Here is a 23,943-nt window from a genome sequence, read left to right on the forward strand (position 1 = left end):
TACTTACAACTGTAGCTATAAGTTCAACTGCGGAATGGTTTGTAAATAGCTTAATATGCTCATCCGGAACTAGCCGGGTTTACAACTAAACAATGAGCATTATTCCACTTTAGGAATTTAGATAATGATGTAACAATTTGACCTCAAATGTTTGGATACAAAAGTTATCAGAATCAGAAACCTATTCAGCTTTTGCGGTAGTTGAAAAACGAGCTTCATTTGTGAATTTTTTGATACTTTGGCCGTAGTTAAAATGGAGCTTTATGTGTTGTATTTTTGATTGCTTAGAGAAGGCTAGTTTATGTGCTCACAGTGTTGCATGTTTGTCCATATAAAAAGCAAAAAAATTAGTAATTAAAATGAACATTAAAAGGTTCACCTCGTATCATGTGCTACTAATGGTATTAACATAGCGATTAAACCGCCTAAGCAGAGTAAACAGCCATGTGAGATCGTGGAATTCGCCAGACAGGTAGCGTAAGCCTCCTTACGGTGTGTGACATGTTTGTTAAAAACACGGGCGCCAAAGAAGGGTTTATATCGCGCTTGACGCTAAGTCGAACCTGCTGTCAATATCACTTCCTTAGGCTCAAGCTACGTTTAACCGTCTCAATGCCAGCAAGTGACAGTTTCCTTGTCAGTTTAGCAGAATTTTGGCGGAAATCGCACTTTGAGTTGCTAGCCTGCTGTCAAGCTTAAACAAGTTTAAAAGTGCTCAAAAAGTTCGCCTAGTCATTTTCGATCCAAAAATACGACTGGCGAAAGTTATACTTAGCATTTCAGGTGGGAAGTATGTATTTCGAAATGCCGCAGTCAATATAGTTTTGAATCTGCTGGATTTAAAAGTTTCGCTGATATTTTCACCGCCATGTTTCTTTTTGCAACCGCGATCGTAAAATGTACACCTTTCATGAACTTTCAAGTTAATGATTTATCGGCAACTATGTGCTTGCGTATCGAGAAAAGTCACCTTCTTGTCATTTTGGTTGAGTGAATCAACGCATTAGGATATTAATGAAGACTAATAAAATGTATTAAAAATTCGGATTAAAAGTACGCTTATTCATATTTAAATTCAGTTTCTTAAGACACAAATTTGGTGATTCATAAACTGCAGTGCCCCACGTCAAATTCAATATAATTGTACATTTAGGCAATTTGTACATATTTACATTCTAGGGTGCAGGTAAAACATCGCAGGGGTGTGACAGTTTGACGTCATTTAGTTACATACGCCACTTAACTTGTTGACATACATTTTTCATAAAATACCTACTATGAAATAAGCTGCTGCAAATAAAAGTGAATCTTCCAAAGCCTGTCAACCAGAAAGTAGCAATAAACCCTTGCACATATCAGCTTTTTGTCACAAGAATACTAGGCACCAATACCGCGTTATACCGAAAAAACAACAATAACACGTTATTCAAAACTCATTTGTAAAGAGTGGTATAGGCCCAAGAGGTTGGCCCTTGGGTCGATCGTGCTGTACTCTGTGCTTTAATGCCCTCGTTGAAAGGACTTGTTGAAAACGGCCGGCGAGTATAACTTGTCATTGTGCACTAGTGCCTCAAAATCAACAGTTCGCCATTGGAGTGGCCAAATGCAAAGGGGGGATGTGCTGCAGATTAACGGCGGTCGCTAGCCACTAATATACCAGAACGCAGAGCAGAAAATACATCAGCACGCCAGTCAGCAGCAGCCGAGAAGCGCTATCAAAGGCACCGCGAGATCTCGGTGATTAGAATTTGCGAGGTGGGGTCAAGTTAGGTAAAGTAGCATCGATTATTGGCGTATATCCACTCAGTTAGCGCGAGCGGCGACGGCGTACTGAACCCATTTGTAATTATTTGAATCGATTTTAGCGCGAGCGCGGGTCCGCCCCAACTGTAAGGTGTTGCAATCGGCTTCCAGACCAGATGCAGTCGCGATAAGAAGGCCTAAGAGACAGGGGTGACTAACCTATGGCTCGTGAGCCAAGAGTGACGCATTGAGGGGTACAAGTGACGCTTTCCAACCCAGAGATAACGTAACAAAAAGCATGTATGCTCGTCAAAATTACACCAGCCAAGTTTTTAGAAAAGGACAACAGGAGTTTTGAGAACCTATGACCAGTGTTGTAAACAATTTACTTTGATATTACTGAAGTCATAATGGCCCATCAGAACAAGGAGTTAAAAAAGGTGCATGTAAACAAAATGTTTGTCACTTCTCACCCCAAAGATCCAATATAGCAGTAGTCTCCAACCTGTGGGTATAAAAGACTGCATAAAAAATTAGTGCGTTTAGCTCCTAAGAGCTGCCAGGTTTCAAAGGTTTAAGCACATATTTACTTCTGGACTTCGATGCAATCGATATACCCGACTGTGTTCAGTTTTGTGAATTAGCTACCCTTTATGGCCTTGGAAAGCGGAATTCGGCGCACTGAGCATATTAAAAACGAAACAACAGCATATTATGCTTATTCAAGCGGGGCCGCGTTTGCAAAAACTAGTGGATACTGTACATGCGCACCGTCGCACTGAGGAGCCACTAAATTGTTATAATTTACGCGGATTCGCTAGTGTTACGTAGTTCTAGCATTCTGATTTCATTTTATTTAAACTCGTGTCGTCTATTAAAAAGGTTGGAGACCCCTGCAATATAGGCCGCGGGGCCAATACATTACCTTCATAGAGCGTATAAGTCTTTGGTCGCTGTGCCAATACCCAGGCGAAAAAAACGCATTTTTTCAATAAGCCTTTTACGCGTTCGCGGCTGAGGCAATCGCATTGCAGCTGTGCTAGATCTGAAGTGCAGAGCTCTATGGTGTGCGAGCGATTTATAATCCCTGCTTGATATCGAAGGTCTGACGCACGCTTGCTATAGCATGAGCCCCTTGCTTGTGCAGAAAAACAGCTTATACGGCTACGCTCTAAGTTGAGCGTTCGCTTGGAGCGAGAGAGACACAGGTTGCTGCAAGGTTGCCACGAAGTTTTTGAAGTTTTAAAAGTCTGTGCATATTCTTGAATTGATTTGTGTATATAAAACTCAAAAGTCCTTGAAAAATCCTATTTCTTAATTCTTTTTATGCGCAGCTTATGTGTTTAGAAAGTGCCGTATTGAAACAATTTAGTGAAGCTATTTGTTTATTGTGTTGTACATGGAATTTATATTGTTTACCTATAGAATTATTTTTAACACACGTCTGATTTGGGTTTTCCAAAACAAATCTTAGAAATTTGAAATGAAAATATATTTTATAGATAATGTGTCAGCCTAGTGGTGCCTTTAGGATCGCGGTTGGATCATTTAATGCTCAGTTTTCCAAGGTACTTCTTTCAAGATTAAAGGAAAATCGTTAAAAAAGTACTTTAAATAGCATTGATCCTTGGTTCTTTGCCAGGTTACGCGTATTTACTTTTATTTCCTGGCTTTCAGGGAGGCACGACTTTAGCCGCGCTGCCCAATGTGTCGCGGTTATTGCTGCATTAGCACCGCTGTCGTTTGTACGACGCGTGTTGCGCTCAAATAACCGCGCAAGACAAGATGCAGTCGGCAAAACCACCGAACTTGTTAAGTGGGTGTTTTCTATTATGCTGTCGTACAACAGAGTAAGTTTGCAGGAACGTGAGTTTAAAGTTTAGAAATAAAGGTTGACGTGGCTTCTACAAGGTATATTATGAGCCTAACCTTCCTATCTTTTCCGACATCTTGCCAACGCACTGGCCCCCGGTCGCCAAAAGGATTGTTAGGGATACTTAAATACGCCATCCGACAACAATTAGAACAAGAGTTTATGCAACGAACTTCGTTATTTTTAAACAAAACCTTAACTACGAATATAACAGAAACAGCAAATATTTGTAGAAGAAAATAGTCAGTTGTCCCAAAAGAAAAGTAGATTTTCTTTTAAAAAAAGTTGCAATCAATTTAAAGTTTTCCAATGTAGTAAAGAAACTAAAACTTTTGTTTTTTTAGCTACTCACTACAAACGCCTATAGCCAAATAGGACAAATTTTCCCGAAACTGAAATCACAAAAAGCGCTCATTAAAAAAAGCGCCCGAAGTACGTCACAAAGGCGCCAGCAGAAATGGCGCAGGTGACCCTGACCCTCACGGGCCCCCAGTGCAACTCCTCGTCACCCTTCCAGGCAAACTGCAGCGACCCCGCCCCCGACCCGCCCCTTTTCGCAGCCCTGGGGTCCACAGATCTGCATGAGAAACAAGAAGGCATTTCGGACCTTTCACTGGTCATCTGCTTTGTGGCTTCACTGGTCAGTGTGGCCACTTTCGTGGGCAATTTCATGGTCATCGCGGCATTCCAGCGTAATAAGCGACTTCAGACGCTCACGAACTACTTCATCGTGAGCCTGGCGTGCGCCGATGCCCTCATTGGACTTGTGTCCATGAACCTCTTCACCATCTACATCGTCCAGGTGAGTTAGTCTGTGATTTTGTAACTCTGTGTCTCTGTGTGTGCCTGTAGCGCTGAACAAGGTGGGATTTTTTCAGGTGAATAAGTTTTAGTACAAGGTAGAAATTGAAATGAAATCTTGTTAGACGTAATAAGAACATCAAAGGCCATACAGAAGTAGAATCATTATAAACGTTTCGCATCAATCTTTATTCATTTTCAACATCAAAAACTTGTTACTGTTATGTGTCTGAAACAAATGATCTCAGAACAGGCGAATGGGCGACAGCTCGCAAGAGTTTGTCCGGACAACTTTAATCGATTCAAACCACGCCATTTTATTGGGATGCAAGTATATTTTGGAGCATAATGGTTGGAGGTATTAGTTAGACGTAGTAAAAATATCAAAGCCCATATAAATGTGGGTAGCATTTTAAACATTTTTTTAATAGTTTGGGAGGACAACTTCACTTAATTAAAAACACGTTTTTTCGTTAAAAAAATGTTTGCTCTTTGGTTTTGCACTTTATTAGTTTTTTGCGCCTCCAACCCTTTGAAGATGTTAAGAACCGCCGGTGATGTCAATTCCGAATTTTCAACTTGATATGTTTAACGACTGTGGCCTAACGGGCGCCTTTTGCAAATAAAGGGCGGCAATAAATCCGAATTAAAAGCAGTTACTTTTTTGTTCGAACTAAAATTTATAAAATTAGCCGTTTTACTAGATGGTTAAAATTTAAAGAGATATATATATTTCGCCATAAAACGTCATAAGAAGAATCGTTTTATTGGAATACTAGTCACTCAATTAAATGGCATGGCGAAACATATAGCTACTTACAACAACTCTTAAATTGCTCGACTTTGATTCGGGTTTTAGTTTGTTCAGTCCGGTCTATAACTTGCCAGGTCTACATTGCGCTATACATACACATGGAACTTGTCTAGACTGAAGACATAACACATCCTTCGTTTGTGAATTGATGTGTTCTTTGTCAGTCGCATGCTAAGTTGGCCAGAATAATCATTACCAAATAGGCATTCACCTGTGAAAGGTTCAGCGTTGATTTTGCCACACGAAATATATGCAGCTTTCAACAAATTACAAATTAGTGCCTTGAGGCTTTCAAATTTTAAGCAAGCAATCTTAGGTAAAAAGCAAAAAACATGTTGGCATTTCGCAAAAGTAAATACCCCAAACTGTATTTCTTGCCTCTTTGTAACTCCCCCCCCCCCCCGAACAGTCATACGGTGTCGTAAGATTAATTGATTAGACTTCCTGTTATGACGTAACTGGTGACGTCATCTATGAAAGTTTTCATGCGACTTCCGAGGGGCTAGATCACAGATGTTATTAAACACATGTTTGTGTGTGTCTTTCATTCATTTTCATGCGATACGATTAAATTTGTTTTCAGGGTTGCTAATTAATTCTCCGGCTATATGGAAAACTTAGATTAATAACAATTGCGCCCCACCTTTTATAAATGATTCTTGAATTACTTCTCCTTTACATTAACTGAAGATGATACGAGCTCGTTTCAAAGCGTCTTATTTAAGTGATGTCGATCTATTCGACTCTGAGGCTTTGCAATTCATTATCAAGCTACATTACCGATCCGTGCGTATTTAACATACATTTGTAAAATATTCAACCTTAGTTACTTCAGGAAACGAGAAGGTTTCAATGATACATTAGGACATCCAACTGCGTCTATTAACTTTTCTATTGATTCGCTTTTAATGACTCCGAAAGGCCATTAAATCCCACATCCACAGGTAACCGTGGTCGCGGGCGCCAAATATGTGACAATAAGGATCAATTCGCTTTAAAACACTTACCGCGTTCTGGCAGTGTTTGATTAGTTTGATTTTTGAAACGTTTGCTAATGCATCAGGCATCTATAAACCATTAGACCGAGGCAGTCGTATTAAGTCTGCTCATTATACAACGGATGAGTAGGTTCAAAGGTCAACGATGTAAAGGTCAAAGGGGCAATGATCAAAGACCAACTGGGTTTAACTCGATCATCAACTCATTAAACCAACAGTTCGTTTGGTAAGTTGAGTTGGTCTGCGTTTAATTGCATTATGGAATGACGTGGAATGGTGATCACTATGTTAGTTCGCTTTTCAAATTTCGTCATAACATTACAGTTTATTTGATACGACATGTTTCAGTTTGAATAAAGGTTTTATCTGCTAAAAAGAAGTTCTTCTGGTACTGACGTATATGTTGCAATCTGAAGCAATTTCCCTTAAATGTAATTTTTTTGAGTTGTGATGGAAAAACTTTACCGAAGATAATACAGCGTTATCAAACGAATCTTTATTTGTTTTGCTTAATTAATGGACACTTTTTTTAATTATTTGTGCCGCACTTAATGTATTTCCATCATGGTTGATGCCATAAAACCTAAATAAACGTGGCACTAATGACAAATCGTATTTCACTGTTGACAAGCTTTCGCACAACCGTGCTTCATCAGGCCAGAGAAAGAATACCATATTTTCTGTGAACATAAAACGATTTTAAGTAACTAAGACCATTAAATTAAACGCAGATTTGAAGTACAAACTTTAAAGCGTTCTTACCAAGTGTGTAATCAATATTCGCGCTTTACTCCGTAAAATCAACAAGCAAAACATGATATCCGATCGACATTTCGCTCTTAGGGGAACACAGTTTTAATTATTCCTGACAAGGTTAGAGTCAAGCCGTTTGGCCCGCGCCATAATCTCAAGATTTGTTTTTTTTTGTAATTATCGTTACCTTAGGCTCGTCAGTGCAGCAATCAGCTTTGGCGATAATCTTGATGCGTAGGAATTGTGCCTATGCCTGTTGTTAAGCATATTGTAACAAGTGAGCCAGTATTCTAGGTTTGAAGTTGGTGACTGATTAAAAATTTAGCGGTTAATTTGCTAAAAAATAGGTTCAGTTTTCGGCATACAATAACAAATTCTTTGCTATTTAGTAATTTTGCTGATATTTCAAGAAGATCATACAAAAAAGAAGTAGCCTTTTAGTCATCAATATAATTCAATACCTCAAAATATGCTGAAAATGAATAGAAAGATATTCGAAACGTTCAAAATGCTACAACTATACTTCTATATGGTCTGATATTCTCACTACGTCTTACTGTAACTTCCAATCATTATGCTTCATAATATGTTTCGGAATTGAAATATTATTTTTGCGTTTAATGCAGTTAAGAAAAAATTGGGTGTGTGTCTATTTATTAAAGAAATACGAAAAAACTATTACGTGACAGTCAACTGTTTAATGTTCCTTGACCAGCTTTCAACGGTCTATTTCAGCCTCGTTGGTTTTTTGAACCTCACGTATTGTTTTTGAACCTAGGTATGCGATAAAGTACAATACATGTCAAACACAAAAAATCGAAACACTTAAAAAGTCTAGTGGCTTCATGGACGGGCGTTGCTCACCCAAATAAGCCACAAGCAATTGGTTCGACTTCTTTCGAGCCAATCACAGCCAAAACCAAAACACGTCGCGAATGATTAGGCGCGGGGGCAAAATCGACCTTATTGATCAGTGGGAGCAAGCAGCAATCGAAAAATGTCCGCAAAATGAAAACGGTTTCCATCAAGGAACCAGTATATTTAACAAGGCAATTTTGAAATGACAAAATTCCCAGTCAAGTCATTTGCAAAATAACTTAATTCCAATAAGTTAAGTCTTTTTGAACATGATAAGTCAAGTCACACTCACGTTATTTGCCAAATAACTTAAGTCCATGTCAAGTCGGTAGTCCAAAAGACTTAAATCAAGTCAATTCATTTACCAAAAATACTTAAGTCAAGTCAAGTCATTTTATCATAACTACTTAAGTCAAGTCAAGTCAAGTCATTTTACTAAAACTACTTAAGTCAAGTCAATTCATTAGAAAAACAGTGATTTAAGTGCACTTAAGTCAAGTCATCATTGAATTAAGTCATTACAACAATGGGAGTAAGCATCACCAAATGCAAACAACCGAACCCTCTATAATTATTTCCTCAGGGTGAATGGACGCTCGGACCTGTGTTGTGTGATATCTGGTTGTGCGTCGACTACGTTTCCAGCAATGCATCGGTCCTTAACCTGGTCGCAATCTGCCTGGACCGCTACTTTGCCCTGTCCCGGCCCTTCAGTTATCGTGTCAGACGCACCAAGAAACGTTGCTGTGCCATGATCGCTTCGGCTTGGCTCGTCAGTCTTGTGCTGTGGGTGCCTGCAATCCTGCTCTGGCCTATTGTTGAGGGTAGGTGTAATTTATCTGACTCTTTATTCTGCCAATTTTGGCTTGGTAGGCAACGCGGAGGTTAAGTGTAATTTATCGGTGATTTGCACCTTTTTTATTAATTTTCGCCAGTTAGGCAACGCGTATGGTGCTCGTATTGTAAAGATGTACTCTTGCGTATGTCGAACATAGGCGTGATTTATTGGTGTTTTAAACCCTTTTTTCTATCAATTTCGGGCAGTTAGGCAACGCGGTTTGTACGGTTTAAATAAATGCGCTGGCCTATTTTCTAAGGATATAGGTGTCGCAGCCGGTAAACGTTTTGTCGTTTGTCGAATTTTTTAGTTTATTTTAAATTTAATAAGAATAAATTAACAAGCGTTTAATTACTTCGATTTAATTTGGATACAAAATACAATTATTGTACGACGCTCTTAAAAAACCCAAACGACGCACCAGGGCATAGGAACGCACAGATTAAAAAACCCTGGGCTAGAGGTTAAATGCGAGTTGTTTTGCGAATCCTGTGCCCTTCGAGTCGTTTAGGTAATGTTTTCGAAAAGCAGCTTGTTGACTTTGCATTTTCAGCGATTTTAAACACGCGTAGCATCTTTAGTTTCGCCTGGTTGCTCGCGTGTTATTTGCTTAAACTTTCGGCGCACGCAATCTACCTGAAAAAAGAGCGATGGTGCTTGATCGATTTTCGAACCGCGATATTGTTTGAAGTGGCCGAGGTACTTAATCAGGAGAGCATAGCACATCTTTTATTTCGTATAAATACTGCAGTTGACGCCGCAAAATACGTTGTCACCAACCATATGCCTATAAGCTGTCGAGTTTTTAGCATTTAGAGCAAACTCATTTTAACGCGCCCAATGAATAGATTTTTGGTTTTGGCTTGCAGGGTCCAAGGTCAGCATAATTTTTTTAAAGATAACGTCATAAATTGACGTCGTAAAATAAAAAAGTGGCTCCCCAAAAACTAGTCGATGTCCTACCAAAGGGGCCACGAACCCCAGTTTAAGAACACTTGCATCAAAAGCTATATGAACAGGGGGTTCGATTGAAGCCAATAGTCCCTCTCTAAATGGCTTTTATTTGGAAAAATAGGGTTACAAACTTGCATTATATCCACTAAAATGAAATGAACAGGTCTTTGTCGTGATTAAAAAGTACTTCCGTTTTTAATCAATACGCAACACTAGTGTTTCTCTAAGATGCAAACCTGCGCAAATCAGCATCACTAGACCATTTATGCAGCTAATTCAGTGTGCGCCTTGTTCGGAATTTGACGGATTTATTTTTAATTTACTAAATGGCAGACACTCTTCAGCCTGAGCTTCAAACAATTTACGCCAAACATTTGACATGTATGAAAATTAATAAGAGGGAACACTAAACATTACATGAAATATAATGTGAAAGTTTTTCAAAGCTTAAAAACCTATATAGACACTCTTAAGTATGTTAAAAGTTTGAACCCTAAACAGTTTTTGTTGCCAGATTAACAATAAGTTGACCTGCTAAAAATTAAATCGTCGCCATTCTCACTTAACAAATGCAAATTCTTTGATGCAATGGGTTCAATTATAGACGTGCCAGTACTTATAAACGGCAAATCAACTTTAATTGTAAACCATGCCCCTGGGTGTTCTACGTTTTTTTCACTTGAGCTCTTTCTGGTTTTCCGAATAAGTATTGATCATCGCTTCGCTTTATCGTAAGCAAACGTTCTAAATCAGTGCTTCCCAACCAGTATATCGCAACCCAATGGTGGGTCGCGAAGCTATTTCAGGTGGGTCGCGAAGCATTTTGAAATGTTACAATTTTGTTATTTCGGGAAATTAATGGACTATGACAACGTAACATTTATGCAACAATGTAACAAATACGTAACAATTAGATGTTTTGTGCCGCATTAACTATTTCAATATATACGCCAATAGTAAAGATCCAGGTTTTATGTAAATGTTAATCTCATTTCCTCATTAAGTTGTTTTTTATTCGTTTGGTAATATCTCATTGTGGGTCGCACAATAAAACTTGCATTAAAGGTGGGTCTCGAACTGAAAAAAATTTGGAAAGCACTGCTCTAAACGATGGTGGTGCTTATATTGTGTTAAGAAGTGCTTCGATATTGTGAAATGGACATAGTTCCAAAGTAATACACAGTTAGTGGTCAATAGGCACAAGTTTTCCGATACCGACATCCGATATTTTGGACACAAGTATCGCGCTTTAATGAGATACGAAATCATTTCATAACTACATTGTCAAAAAAAAAAAAAAAAAAAAACTATATTGTCAAACAAGCAAAACTGATAAATTGCTACTAGAAATACCTTGTCCGGGTTATTTAGCCAAATATGCTTCAGCGTTAACCAACTATTTTTCGAAAAAATACCCTTTAAGGTAAAAATCGCATCATTTGATCGCAAATCATGGCTGAGATCCACTAACTTATTGGTATTAGGTCGGCAGCCATACGTTTCTAGTATCAGAGTAGTACCGATAAAGCCGCTTGGCCTGGGGTATCGGCTCCGATCACTTACCTAGTGGTGGAGTTATCGTTGAATATTGGCCGTTAATTTAATTTCAGTTGGTTTAGGCGTGCTTGTTTTCAAAGCGTGTTTTATGCTGCACTGGTTCTGGACACCTTCGAAATCGTTGCCTGATAAAATGAGTTCTTAAAGATGTGGCAACTCCCTTTGTTTGAGTTTTAGTAATATAAATAATTTTGAGGGCTTGTGTACTAGTTGATATTATCGTACAGATTGGATTGTTGGAATAATATTGTAGGACATATTCTTATTAATTTCATTGTGATAAAATACTGATTTTTGGTTATTTATTTTTATTATGTTATATATTCTGTTTGATTGAAATTGATTTCTAACAAGCAAAGAGGTTGAGCCAAGTAAACTTATTGCATATTTGTTGCTCTATTGCACATTGTAAGAGACACAGATTTTGTGAAAACATGGTAGTGTTAAAAACAACTTGGTTACCAGCATAAGATAAGCCCGCACGCCCCACACGGTTCACAAAGGTTCAATGTTCGCACCTGATTAATTACTCGGTTGTCCAAACGACACTTGTACCACAATCGAGTGGCCAGCTTACGTTTTTGGATCCTTTGAACATCAGTAGCAACTAGCAATCCAATCGCGCCAGAAATCGAAACACGTAAATCGTAAGCCACTGAGGGTGGATTAAGATTTTTCAAAAACTGAAGAGGGCATAATTAATTTTCTTTCATCATCATTTGCATATATTTTTATCGTGTTATACATTTTGCTTAGGGCGGACTCAGGATTTTTTAGAGGGGGAGGGGCGAAAAGTCAGCTTGGTGGACTGTGGCTCTTATCCCAAACTTTAAAAAAAAAGGTCAACAAAGATCTAAAAACAACTGTGTTAAAACACAGAATTTTGCATTAACGTCCAAATCGCCATCAACCGTTGAAAAAATACAAATACGGCTTTACACAAAACAACACTTTGCACTATAGCTGCACTGAGCTGAGCAAAGGTTAACTTGCATTTAAACTCTATTGTTTCGAGCTTTTCAAGCTTTGCTAAACTCAAGCCCCGTGCAGCTGGAAAAAAATACGCTTTGCTAAACTCAAGCCCAGTGCAGCTATAGAAAAACGTTACGTTTTGGAGCAATTCTTACGCCTAGCTCAGCGCAGCTGTGGTGTAAACGGGCCTTAAATTTCGACTTTTGCTGGTTAATGTATCAAATAGCATTTCGGGCGACTTTTACTTTACGCAGTACAGTTCTAAAAATATGTCACTTCAAGGAATTGCCTGAATAGACAAGATAGTTCGCGGACAGAAACTAGTTTGGGGAACCCTGAACTATAGTATTTCCGCTGTTGGCGTTCATCCGTCGGCATTGACGTTCGAATATGAGTAGCACCGAACAGGGGTTGAATGGATTCAATCTTTTCAAAAATGAGATACGTGCTCCTTTCGGCGGAAACGAATCTGAATCAAGTCAGTTGGCGCCATTTATGCAGGCGGCACGTTTATGCGCGCGAAATTAGGAAAGAATTCAACGAACGGCCTGCATTACGTTTGTATGGGTGTCGGAGACGCTGGTGTCGAACTAACTGACGGATATTGCTGGTCAATAACTTGTTTCGAAATTTTTAGAAATACAAAAATCAATCGAATCGGATTGAATAACTGTAAACTGAGTTGAGCCACATTACAAAAGTTTCCCTTTTTAATTTTTAATAAGATGCTTTACATTTTATTTCGATTTAAGTTTGGATAATATATAAGGTGAGTACCTGTGAAATATTATTAATAATAGAGTAAGAGAAAGGGAAATTACCAAAAAAAAAAAAAAAAAAATACCATTCTTTATATTGCTTTCTCTAAAGTAACCAAGATCATTGTCAACAACAAAACCGAATAATTTATCTGGAGACAAAACCGAATAATTTATCTGGCATTTTAAATTGTGATTTTAATTAATAACACAAAATCTTTGAATCTTTAAAAGTACTTTAATGTCTTTGAATCTTTCATACTTTCATATTGAAAAGTCTCTGAAAAGCCCTATGTTTTATTAGAAGACGTTGAATAGTTTTTGATTTATTTTTTATATGTCCAACTTAAGTTGTGCGTATAGAAAGTGCCGTGGAAAACCCAAAGTTGACCATGGCAAAAAACAAATACCAATCTTTATACTGCTGTCTCCAAGTAACTAAAAGCATTATTAACAACAAAACTGAATCATTTATTTGGAGTCTGGACATGTGCCTGGCATTTTAAATTGCGATTTTAATTAATAACACTAAGTCGTTGTATTTCTTGAACTTGAATGTCTTTGAATTTACTTGCATATTGAAAAGTCTTTGAATATTTTTTTTTTAATAATTTTTATGTCTAACTTAATGTTTAGAAAGTGACGTCAAAAAAACAAAGTTCACTATGACAGTAATACTGTTTTGTTTTTAAATTATAAGAAATAAACGTCGATCAAACCTTTTTTAATGTCCAAAAACAATTTTTTTAATTAATTAAAGTCTTTAAATGTGTTTGAATATCGATCTGTGTGGCAAACCTATAATAGTTGTTGGACCAATCCCATTTATTATAAAAACGCATTAATTCGACAAATGAAATATTTTCGAGATTACACCAAATCCGTTCAAAACTCGAACCGATCATCTCCCAATTTCTTAAACTATATTTGTTTTTCCAGGCAAGCGAACGGTGAAGTCGAACGAGTGCTATATCCAGTTCATCGAGTCGAACCCGATCATAACGATATGCACAACGATGGTTGCCTTCTATATACCGGTCGTACTCATGGGAATCCTAAGCTTCAAGATCAACGCTGTGGGAAAGAGAAGCACAAAGTATTCGAGAAGATTCCGCAACGTTCGAAGGCACTCGTCGGCCAGTCGAGACTCGGTGAGTAATCAAGTAGGAAAACTCTACTCGTTCGAAAAAAAAAATTAAAAAAAAATTAAATTTTTTTTCGGAAAAATTTTTTTTTCTTATTAAGACCTACTTGCAGTTTCAATTTGGTGATTTTTTGCCAAATATTTACGTCGGCCAGTTGCGACTCGGTGAGTAAGCGAGTAGGAAAAAAAACTCGTTCAACTCAGCAAAAAAATTGTTCTTATTAGACCTACTGGCTTAATTTGGTAAATTGCGACAAATATGTTACACGCTGAAAACAGAAAACCATATATAAATATTTCAATTTTCAAAAAGCGTTCATTCTTTAAATTTTGCGTCTTATGGGCTTTGATACTCTTAAAGTCATTGATTTGACTTAAGTCCGCTTAAGTCACTTTTTTTAAATGACCTTAAGACTTGAATTAAGTCTTTTGACCAAAATGACGTGATTTGACTTATGTCTTTTGGACAAATGACTTGGCTTGTGACAAGTCATTTTGTCACATAACTTTAATTAAGTCAAATAACTTAATTAAATGAAGTGTTTTTTATTAAAATTTATCTCAAGTTTTGCACATTAAACTCTTTTATTGCTTTATTTTGCGTTTGTGTTACAAGTTTACCAAATTTAATAGTTTAACAGTTTACTTTTATGTCAATAATATGACTTGAAATTGACTTGCTCTCATAAAGATGGACTGGGACTTGACTTGGGCAACGACTTGGACGTAAGTTATTTTTCAAATGACTTGACTGGGACTTAAGTCATTTCAAAATGACTTGTTTACAACACTGCTACGTAAAATAGATGTTTTGCCTTGAGCAGTGTCCAGTCATCTAAATTAGCTTATCATACAGATGGCCGAGGATTCGCGAACCGTTCCAAGGGCGGACGAGATGCAGACGGCCAGTACATTGGGCGGGACTCGTCGAAACAGCTGCAACGACCTGCCATCCCTACACTGCCAGCTCCATCGCAACATCCTCAGCACATTGAACGCGGTGGGAAGAAAACGGATAACCGCCCGAGCTGGAAGACAGAAGACCACCAGGCTCCTCCTGGTCATTTTCCTAGTCTTTGCGGTCACCTGGGCTCCCTACAATGTCCTGGTGGTGCTATCGTCACTTTGTAGCAGCAGCTGCGTTAACAAGACACTCTGGAAGCTCTCATACTGGTTGTGTTACCTTAACTCGACCATTAACCCGGCCTGCTACGCCTGCTGTAGCCCAGAGTTCCGCAAGACTTTTCGCCAGTTCTGCTGCAGATGCTGTGCGTTTACCAGCCGCTCCAGGGAAACTGAGACGAGGTGACCGGCAAATGTTTTTTTCTCCGCGCTTTCGCTGTTATTTTGCCGCGACTACGATTGAATTAGTTCGGCTTTGACTCAAACTAAAGCAACGGCGGGGATTCGGGAGCCAAAAGCCGGCGGAAAAGGTCGCACGCGCCAAAGCTTGTCGATAATGTTTGAATGAGATTTTTTTTTAACTTATTTGCGGCAAATTTGAATGTGGCTTCGTGCGCTTACAGTTGCCCTCATACAACTTGGGTTTGGTTTGGGGTATGGGGCTCTGACAAAAATAGGGCAGAAGCCGTGCAATAAATCGAAATATCACGGAATGGATCTCATTATAGAGATTAAAATGACTATTCTGTGATTTTTACTACTTAATCTACGTATAACGATATGAACACCAACGTCCAACGGTGATCATCAAATTTAAAATTAAGTTTTTCAAATCAAAGTTTACAGAAAGCTAGAATATCACAAAGGTGACCAATACCAATAAATATTCCATGATTTTACTGTTTAATCTGCGTATACCATGCGTATGGCGAAAGTGGGATTAGCAAATTAAAAATATGTTTTAGATCGTAATAGTATAGTTATCAACATAAGCAATGCCATATTAAACGCTTGTGGTTTTAAAAATTGTCTGACAATAGTTTGAAAGAATATGTACAGCTGTGGCAGAATTCATAGATTTGTTACTGAATTTATAGCGTCCATTTCATTCGTTGCGCTTATGTTGTTTTTTGAGTACTTTTGTCCAAAATTTCGAAACGGGGAAGTTTTTTTTTTAATTCGTTTGATTTGCAATAATTTTGGGTATAAAGATCGAAAATAACCGGACACGTGTACGAAAGAAAATTATGGGCTCAAAACTAAATATATAGCTGCTTTAAAATACCAACCTGTAGAGTTATAGTTATAAATATGGTTTTAAATAGATATTTATTTAGATGTTTATGCGATAAAAATTTTGTTCTTGCCCTAAATTTTCGAAAATGTTTCGAGTAAAATCACTTGCGCTCGTCCATTTCGAAAACAATTGAATGGGTGTCGTCTTTAAAAGAAAATTCCTTTGCGGTCTATAAAGCAGTTTCCAACCAGTAAGACGCCTACCACTAGTGGTGTGAGACGGCTTTTGCGTGGTTTTAGGTTTTATGCCAAGCTCAAATAAACTAACGATAGTGGATTAAGATTGCGGTCGCAAACAGTAAAAAAAATATTTTTTTGCCAATTTTAATCGACATCTGCGTGAACCTTTAGGGGAATTTTTCTATTAACTTTTTGTAAAACAAAGTTAAACACAAAATGGTCACTTTTAAATCAGATTGAGTTCGACGTTTATCTGGCAAGGGTCAAGGTTATTTCCAATATAATACATTCAGTATAACATTCTAAACCTGGTGATATACACAATGGCGGCATCACGCCACCAATTGGTACTAGACCAGAAAGGTTAAGTACCAGAATATAAATGTATACCAACACTACGCAGGAATATAACTCTATGAAATGCGATTTAGGCGCCCAAGCTACGTTTCCGTTTACTTGCAATCCCGAAGCGTGTATACTTAAAGCCTTAAGGCGCACACTTGGACAAATCCGATCGATGGTTGGGCGCCTGGGTTGCTTACAATCCCAGGATTAATTTTGGATGGGCAACTTGTACGAGCTGCTTGTAACGCAAGCTACACGGAAGCGCAATTACCGGCCTGCAGCAGTTTTCGTCAATAAACAATAGAGTTGTCCGATAGTAGGGTTGTATCGGTGCCGATCCAATACAAGATTAGTTTAAAAGTTTTAGCCATGGTTTGCAATCTAACTTAAGGTTTTTGCTATAGGTATTTTCAAATAAAATTGGACTTTAACAATATAGGTAACTATATTTTTTTAGCGTTAAAACACTTGTTTGTTTAACAACCTTCTAGCATTACGTTGGCATGTTTTAATTTGCCTGATTTTGCCTAGTTAATCACAGTAATGACATTTAGTAGCGGATCAAACCAGGGGTAACAATGCTACAAATATCGAGACGTCAACATTTTGGGTAACTTTTGCTCATCAAACCCGCTAAACATTGGTTTTGTTGGCCTGTATAACGTATGACATTAAAACATGGGGCTGTATAACATTCAGTTTGGGGACACCTTTTTTCGTTTTAAAGCGTATATGTGATTTGTCGTCGGTAAATATATTGCTTTATTTGTTAAGTCCATGACCAGCATTCAAAGGTTTGAAAACGCCCAAGCGATTTTATCTAACCATTTCATTTAAACATTCTTTCAGTTTATCGATAAAAACCTAAGCTTACTGCGCTAAATCATTTGGTGAGCTGTTCCCTTGTATGTTTGCCTATTTTGTGGACATATCTAAACGCCCTGAACTTATTAGTTAAAATACCCTAGAAGCATTTTGGAATGCGGGGGTTCGTTGCAATTTTAATTAACATTTAAAAGCATGAAATTGTAAAATGCGATAAAAATCAACGTACTTTTCCTTTTTGAAAATTCGACAATATTTTAAGCCATTAATAGTGTAACTTAAAATAAACATGTCTAATTCATCAAATACTCGAAATTTTGTATTTTAATAAAATGCTCGAGAGTAGTATTTTGTATTACAACACTCGCCAAATGTACGGTTTGTCCTACTGTATACATAAACGCCAGCCTTGTTGTACAAGGTCTTTTTACACAGCTCTTATTACGCACGCCACATACACTTACCGCAAGCTGGCTCCTATCCCTACCGCAATAAATATACCACAAGTCAGCAGACAGATTTTTATTGTTCACTCTTTCTTCAACCGTGTTTTCTCGTCGGAGCTTTACCCGTTTTTTCAATCTTCAAACGAAATCTATTTCGTCTTACACTTGTAATTTATTTTGTTCATTTTATTTTTATTTTACGTTCTTTCTCTCAGTATCTCTGTACATCTCAACCCATTTTATAAATAAAATATATTATAAGAAAGCTATTGTTGTGATATTGCCACGCCCAAGTTAAAAAAAAAGTACATATAAATACCTCTTCAGGAAATTAATTTCCAATAAAATTTAATCTTGACTGGTGAGGCCCTATTTTTATTATTTAAATGTTATGCGAAGAAACTATATTGGTCGTATTACGTGTTGCATGTTATAAATTCAAATAAATTAGGAATTTACAGGGCGAATCAATGTATAAGCGAGACAAGATGGATATTTTCAGACCCGACTTGTCTTCGTTATTTATAATCGAGCTATATATAAAGCATCCCTTGGCTTAGACAAGCAACCAACTCAATTCCCGTTTGACAAATTGACAAGCAACTTCCAGCTTTACAAATGCCACTTCCCTTTACTGAAGCTTCGAGGACATTTATTTAACCCTAACCAAGGTTGTCATACTCGCCTTATTTCAACGGATTGGCCCAATCCACTGGTTCTTAACCTTCGCGTCCCTGTCGAACCCTCGTTTGTACGCGCTATGCGCAAAATCGAATGATTTCTAACTCTCTAGCAAAATAAATGCACTGCTGATTTTAGAGTTATCTGTAACTATGGGTTTATAGTCATCCCCAACTGTTCAACGTTTAGTCATTAATAGCTGCTACATTAAGGTAAAAAAAACGCCGAATTTTAATACTTTAACTTATACCAGTCAAAACAAGAAAAACGCAATTGTTTTTGAGCATAATGATTGGAGGTTGTAGTAAGACGTAATAAGAATGTCAAAGCACATACAGAAGTAGGTGGCATTTTGAACGTTTCGAATAACACTTTATTCATTAGTTTTTTTTATTTGGCGCTCTCATTATTAATTAAGGTTACTTTTTTGACATCACGTTATCGGCTACGTTCTGGTAACTCCAAAAAATTATGCTTGAAACACCACTTAACGTTTAATTAGTTCCATTTTGTCTCTTAACCTTTGCTACCATGTCAAACCCCTGTATATTATTCTGCCAGCTTTCGTTAAATCCTTAAATTTCGCTCAGTATCTGTTTCTTTTTCCCAGGTTGTCTTCATAGCGGGGCGTACACCATATGATATTTCTTTAGGACTCAAGGATTGACTGAAAGATTTACAATTATATAGGGTGTCATTAAAGACTGGATCGAAATCGCTAGCGGACAGAAAATCGTGGTTATAGTAATTATAATCCCGTTCAATTTCGGGTATTTTCTTTTAAAAACAAGTTTAGTCCATTGCAATACAGTTGCAAAATCTTCTGTTTTTTACAGCTCTCGTCCGACAAACAGCGACGAGAATATTTTAATTATATGGGCCGAAAATTTATTTTCGGGACATATCCGACGAGAATATTTTAATTTTTTTTATTTTAGTTTTTTGAAAATTGCAGAACGTGTCTGCAAATAAAAAAATATTTAAAGACTCATTGCAATGCCCTACTTCACCGAAATCTTAGTAAAAGGCAAAATATTTACACGTTGTGAAATGAGACCAGAGCGCCTAGTGGCTTGGTATAAAAAACGAATGCGACATCATGCGGCAACTTGCTGTGTTGCATACCAGCCACTAAGTGGTGCTAAATATTCGCTCAGCAGCTAAAAGTGGCTTGCGCGAGTACATCGCAAAAAAATCGTGTGAATAGATATTTAGCCTCTGACCGTATCAAGAAGACCTTGTTGAATGTTTTTTATCATATTATAAATAGACGTTTCGATACAAACTTGTATCATGAGAAGTAATTCAAGCATCTCTTATAAAATGTTGGACGCGTCTTTGATTTAGACATTTCCACTGTACTTCATATGCAAGAATACATGCCTGAATTCACTCTGCGGGCTGTAGTTTGGTGCCCCTGGGTTACCATTTCCTTCCTAATCCTTCGGCATAGCCCCTAAAACAGTTCGTACACCCCGTTGATCAGCCATGGGGTAAATCAGCAGGGAAACGCAGCATTTCACGCAAATGGATAAACAGCGATCCACTCGTGTAGTCACGCAAATGGTTTAAGACACGGCCAAAGATGAGTCATTTATGGGTTTATATTGCATGATCGCTAGCCAGGGCTGCGGAGTCGATTTAAAACAACTCGAGTCAAAATATTAAAGTCGAGTCCGACTTGGGACCAGGATATAGACGGATAACCAAGTTAATATACTTTGGAGTATAATGGTTGGAGGTTGAAGTAAGACGTAATAAGAATATCACAGCCCATACAGAAGTAGGCAGCTATGTTGAAAATGAATAAAGAGTTATTCGAAACGTTCAAAATGATACCTACTTCTGCATGGGCTTTGATATTCTTATTACAAGTTAATATAGAATAAAAATGTATATATAAATATGCAAGCAGCTTTCTTGGAATGAATAAACAGCGATCCACTCGTGTAGCCTACTTGACACACAACTCGTCCATTCACAGTTCAATGAACGATTCACACACATATGTGTTTAACAAATGTGAATTAGTCCTTCTGGAACTGCTTTTTGGCCAACGATTACCGCTTACGTATCATTAGAACACCGAATGCCATCGCAGACTCATCGAATCTGCCTTGCTTGCATCATCATTGATCGGCAGATTCGGTGATAACATCCACCGTTTTCATAAATAAATAGTGATAAATAAGGCGATCGTTTTTCGACCTAAAAATGAGAAAATGTGAACTATGCTATAAAAAGTTTGACAAGTTTTGAGCTATAGAAATGCATTGATTGGAACGACGCTTTGTTGTATGAAGTACGGCTTTAGTATCTTGGCGTTGTCAGTCACTTGTTTCTAAATTTTCACTGACAACTGGTGAAACACAAATCAGCTATTTTTTTTCTTTTTATGCAAAACTTTTACAAATGCTTAGTGGATATTTTTGGCCAAAAACAAGCTATAAAAAGTCAAAAAACAAGACGCTGAATCGCTAAATACTAAAAAATAGTGTAGTACACAGTTTAGTTGAAATGGAAGCTAAACAATTGAAACAAATTAACAAAGACCTAGCACATTTACAAAAAATAAATAAGTAGGATAATTCTAAATCAGCACCGAATAAAGACACCACCATGGACACAAATGTTTGATTGTGAATGGTTCACCCATGGGAGAACAACATTTTTGCAGGGGTGAACCAACCAAAAGGGGTGATTAAGGGTGAACCGTCAGAAATGGATGATAGCTTGCGAGCAGGGCGGATATTCCGGGTGTTCAACCTGTTCAGTGAACAGGTGAGAATTTCCAAAAACAAAATCAAAAGTTGTTTCACAAGGGTGAATGAAATCTGGAGATAGATGTCTAACTGCGTTTCGATGAACAAATGTTGAATAGATAACAATAAAACTTAACAACATTTTGAATCGACTATAAATAGTCCACAACAATACAGTAACTAATCGGAACATGTGACATCAGTTGATTCGAATGAACGCTATCAATAGGTATAATAATATTAACTAGCAAAGAAAGGCGTTAAATTGCCTGTCGTGCTGTCGATAATAATTATAATTAACATTAAATGATGGTAAATATAAAGTATACTACTTTTGAAACGGCTATAAAGTTTTGCGGTACGTATAATAAGATAAAACGTTATGGAAAACAAAACCTTTTGATGTGCAACTGTAGCATATGTACACACAAAGTGTATTCTGTAATCAAGCCCTTCTAAAGTCTTTGCCAACAATAACGGCACCCATTATATAGTACACAAGATGCCTGAAAAGATGCTTTTGGTGAGTGTTGCAATGACTTAAGTCAATGACTTGACTTAAGTGTACTTAGGTCACTGTTTTCAAATGACTTGATTTGACTTAAGTGTTTTGGACAAAAATACTTGACTTGACATAAGTCTTTTGGACAATGACTTAGGTTAAAATGAAGTGTTTTCATAAGGCATTTTTCATTATAAAAATTGGTTCTTCATTTTAAGTTTAGTACATAAAACAATTTGTTTGCTATATGATGCTTTTTGTGTTATTTTTGAGGTAATTTTCTGCTCATAATAATACTAGTTGACCAATTTTAATAGTTTAACGATTAATTTTAATGACAAGGACTTGACTTAAAATTGACTTGCTCTAATTATGACTTGACTGGAACTTGTCTTGTTATTTATTCAAAATTACTTAACTTGAACTTAAGTTCTTTCAAAAATGACTTGACTTAGCGTAAAGTTTTTTACAAATGACTTGACTGGGACTCAAGTCGTTTCAAAATGTTTTGTTTACAACACTGATTTGGGTACACAAGATGCCTTTTGATTAGCTTAAATAAACAGGTAATAATTAAGCATGCCGAAAACTATGCATAATTCCGACTCAACCAAACAAGAAATACAAGCCGTGTATCATTAAGAGTTAAGAAGGTTTCATTCGTTCCAAAGAAAAGTCATCGATTTCTAAATAATTAACGCCGATGGCTGACCGGCTGCTGATTGGACCAGCTGTCGAGCACGCAAGTCAGCACGCGCTGACCTCAAGGTGACCACGTGGACAGCGCGTGGTCAGAAAGCACGTGTACCGGACGTTAGCCGACCGGCGCTTGCATTGTTGCTGCTATCGAGTCACGCATCGCACTGACTAAATGACAAAACCTAAACACAAACGCGTTTTGCTGTGTTTTGCCTAAATGACGTAAAACCTTGTGTAATCTATTGCGCCTGCTGATTTAGATTTTAAAATCCAGTGTAAGATGGGGGATTTAAACGCATTATAATCCAAGCACAGTTAATGAACAGTTGACAGCAGAAAATGCAAAACATTGTAAATGTGTATATAAACGTAAAAAATCATAACTGGTTACAAACAATTTATAGCACAAGTGCTAAATATTTTAATAACATTAACTGCGAAACATCATAATTTGTTATAATATTGTTGTAAGTAGTTTTTACCGGTGATTTCACGTTTTTAGCCTCTAAAAAACAGTTTTCCTTTGGAGGTTCTATATTTAAATCGATGTTGCAAAGATTTTAAGATTACTCACAAAAAGTAAAGCGTGATTTTCCAGTCCACAAACCAGTTTTACAAATTATTGAAAGTAAAATCCCGTAAATTGCAAAAAGAACACTGCTGCATTGATTCAAACATTACCCTGAAAAACTAAGATAAACAGTCGTGTTTTTCACCTATCAACTGATTTTGAGCTATAATTAAAACACCTGGGAGGTTATGGCAGTGCTGCTTAACCTGGGAAAGAACTACAGTACATGAGTCCAACGCTAATTACTGGTATTAGAAAAGCAATTCGTGGAAACACTTAGGACATTACTAGGTATTCCATGGTTATAAACTGGGAATTTTTTATGTTGTTCAGTGACGGGATAAGGAACATTTGGTAGAATATAAACCGCGTTTGTTGGATCGTCGATAGGGAGAAAATCACCCGGTAGGAAGAAAATCAACTTAACCCATAGTGTGCGATTGTACTTGTTTTGAGTTGATTGAGGCCACAAAAGTACAGAATTTTTGAGGCCATAAAAGTACAGAATTATGACTGTAACAAAGCAACACCCTTCCACAATTGTAAGTGTAGGAAAACCAACCTTTGAACCGGAATGCTTATCCTTATTTATGATTCAGCAACTCTTGAAGGAAAACGCATGAAGTTAGGTGTCCTGCTGGGAGATTAAAGAATAGCACATAAGGCTTTC

The 23,943-nt window shown here is 37.3% G+C and overlaps 1 protein-coding gene and 1 non-coding gene across 2 annotated transcripts; one reads left to right on the plus strand and one right to left on the minus strand.

Moving 5' to 3' along the window:
• The first annotated feature begins 4,073 nt into the window (after positions 1 to 4,073).
• LOC146131926 (muscarinic acetylcholine receptor M2-like) lies at positions 4,074 to 15,372 on the plus strand. Its single transcript, XM_083397137.1, has 4 exons — positions 4,074 to 4,418; positions 8,424 to 8,664; positions 13,859 to 14,070; positions 14,920 to 15,372. The coding sequence occupies exons 1-4, from the start codon at positions 4,074 to 4,076 to the stop codon at positions 15,370 to 15,372; spliced, it is 1,251 nt and encodes a 416-aa protein (XP_083253263.1).
• A 4,315-nt stretch (positions 15,373 to 19,687) lies between these two features.
• LOC146131927 (U5 spliceosomal RNA) lies at positions 19,688 to 19,804 on the minus strand. The gene has a single exon (XR_014501714.1). It is a non-coding gene; the product is annotated as a U5 spliceosomal RNA (small nuclear RNA).
• Positions 19,805 to 23,943: the final 4,139 nt, after the last annotated feature.

Source organism: Ascidiella aspersa, chromosome 9 (assembly GCF_963924565.1).
Source record: "Ascidiella aspersa chromosome 9, kaAscAspe10.2, whole genome shotgun sequence".
Lineage (NCBI taxonomy): Eukaryota > Metazoa > Chordata > Ascidiacea > Phlebobranchia > Ascidiidae > Ascidiella > Ascidiella aspersa.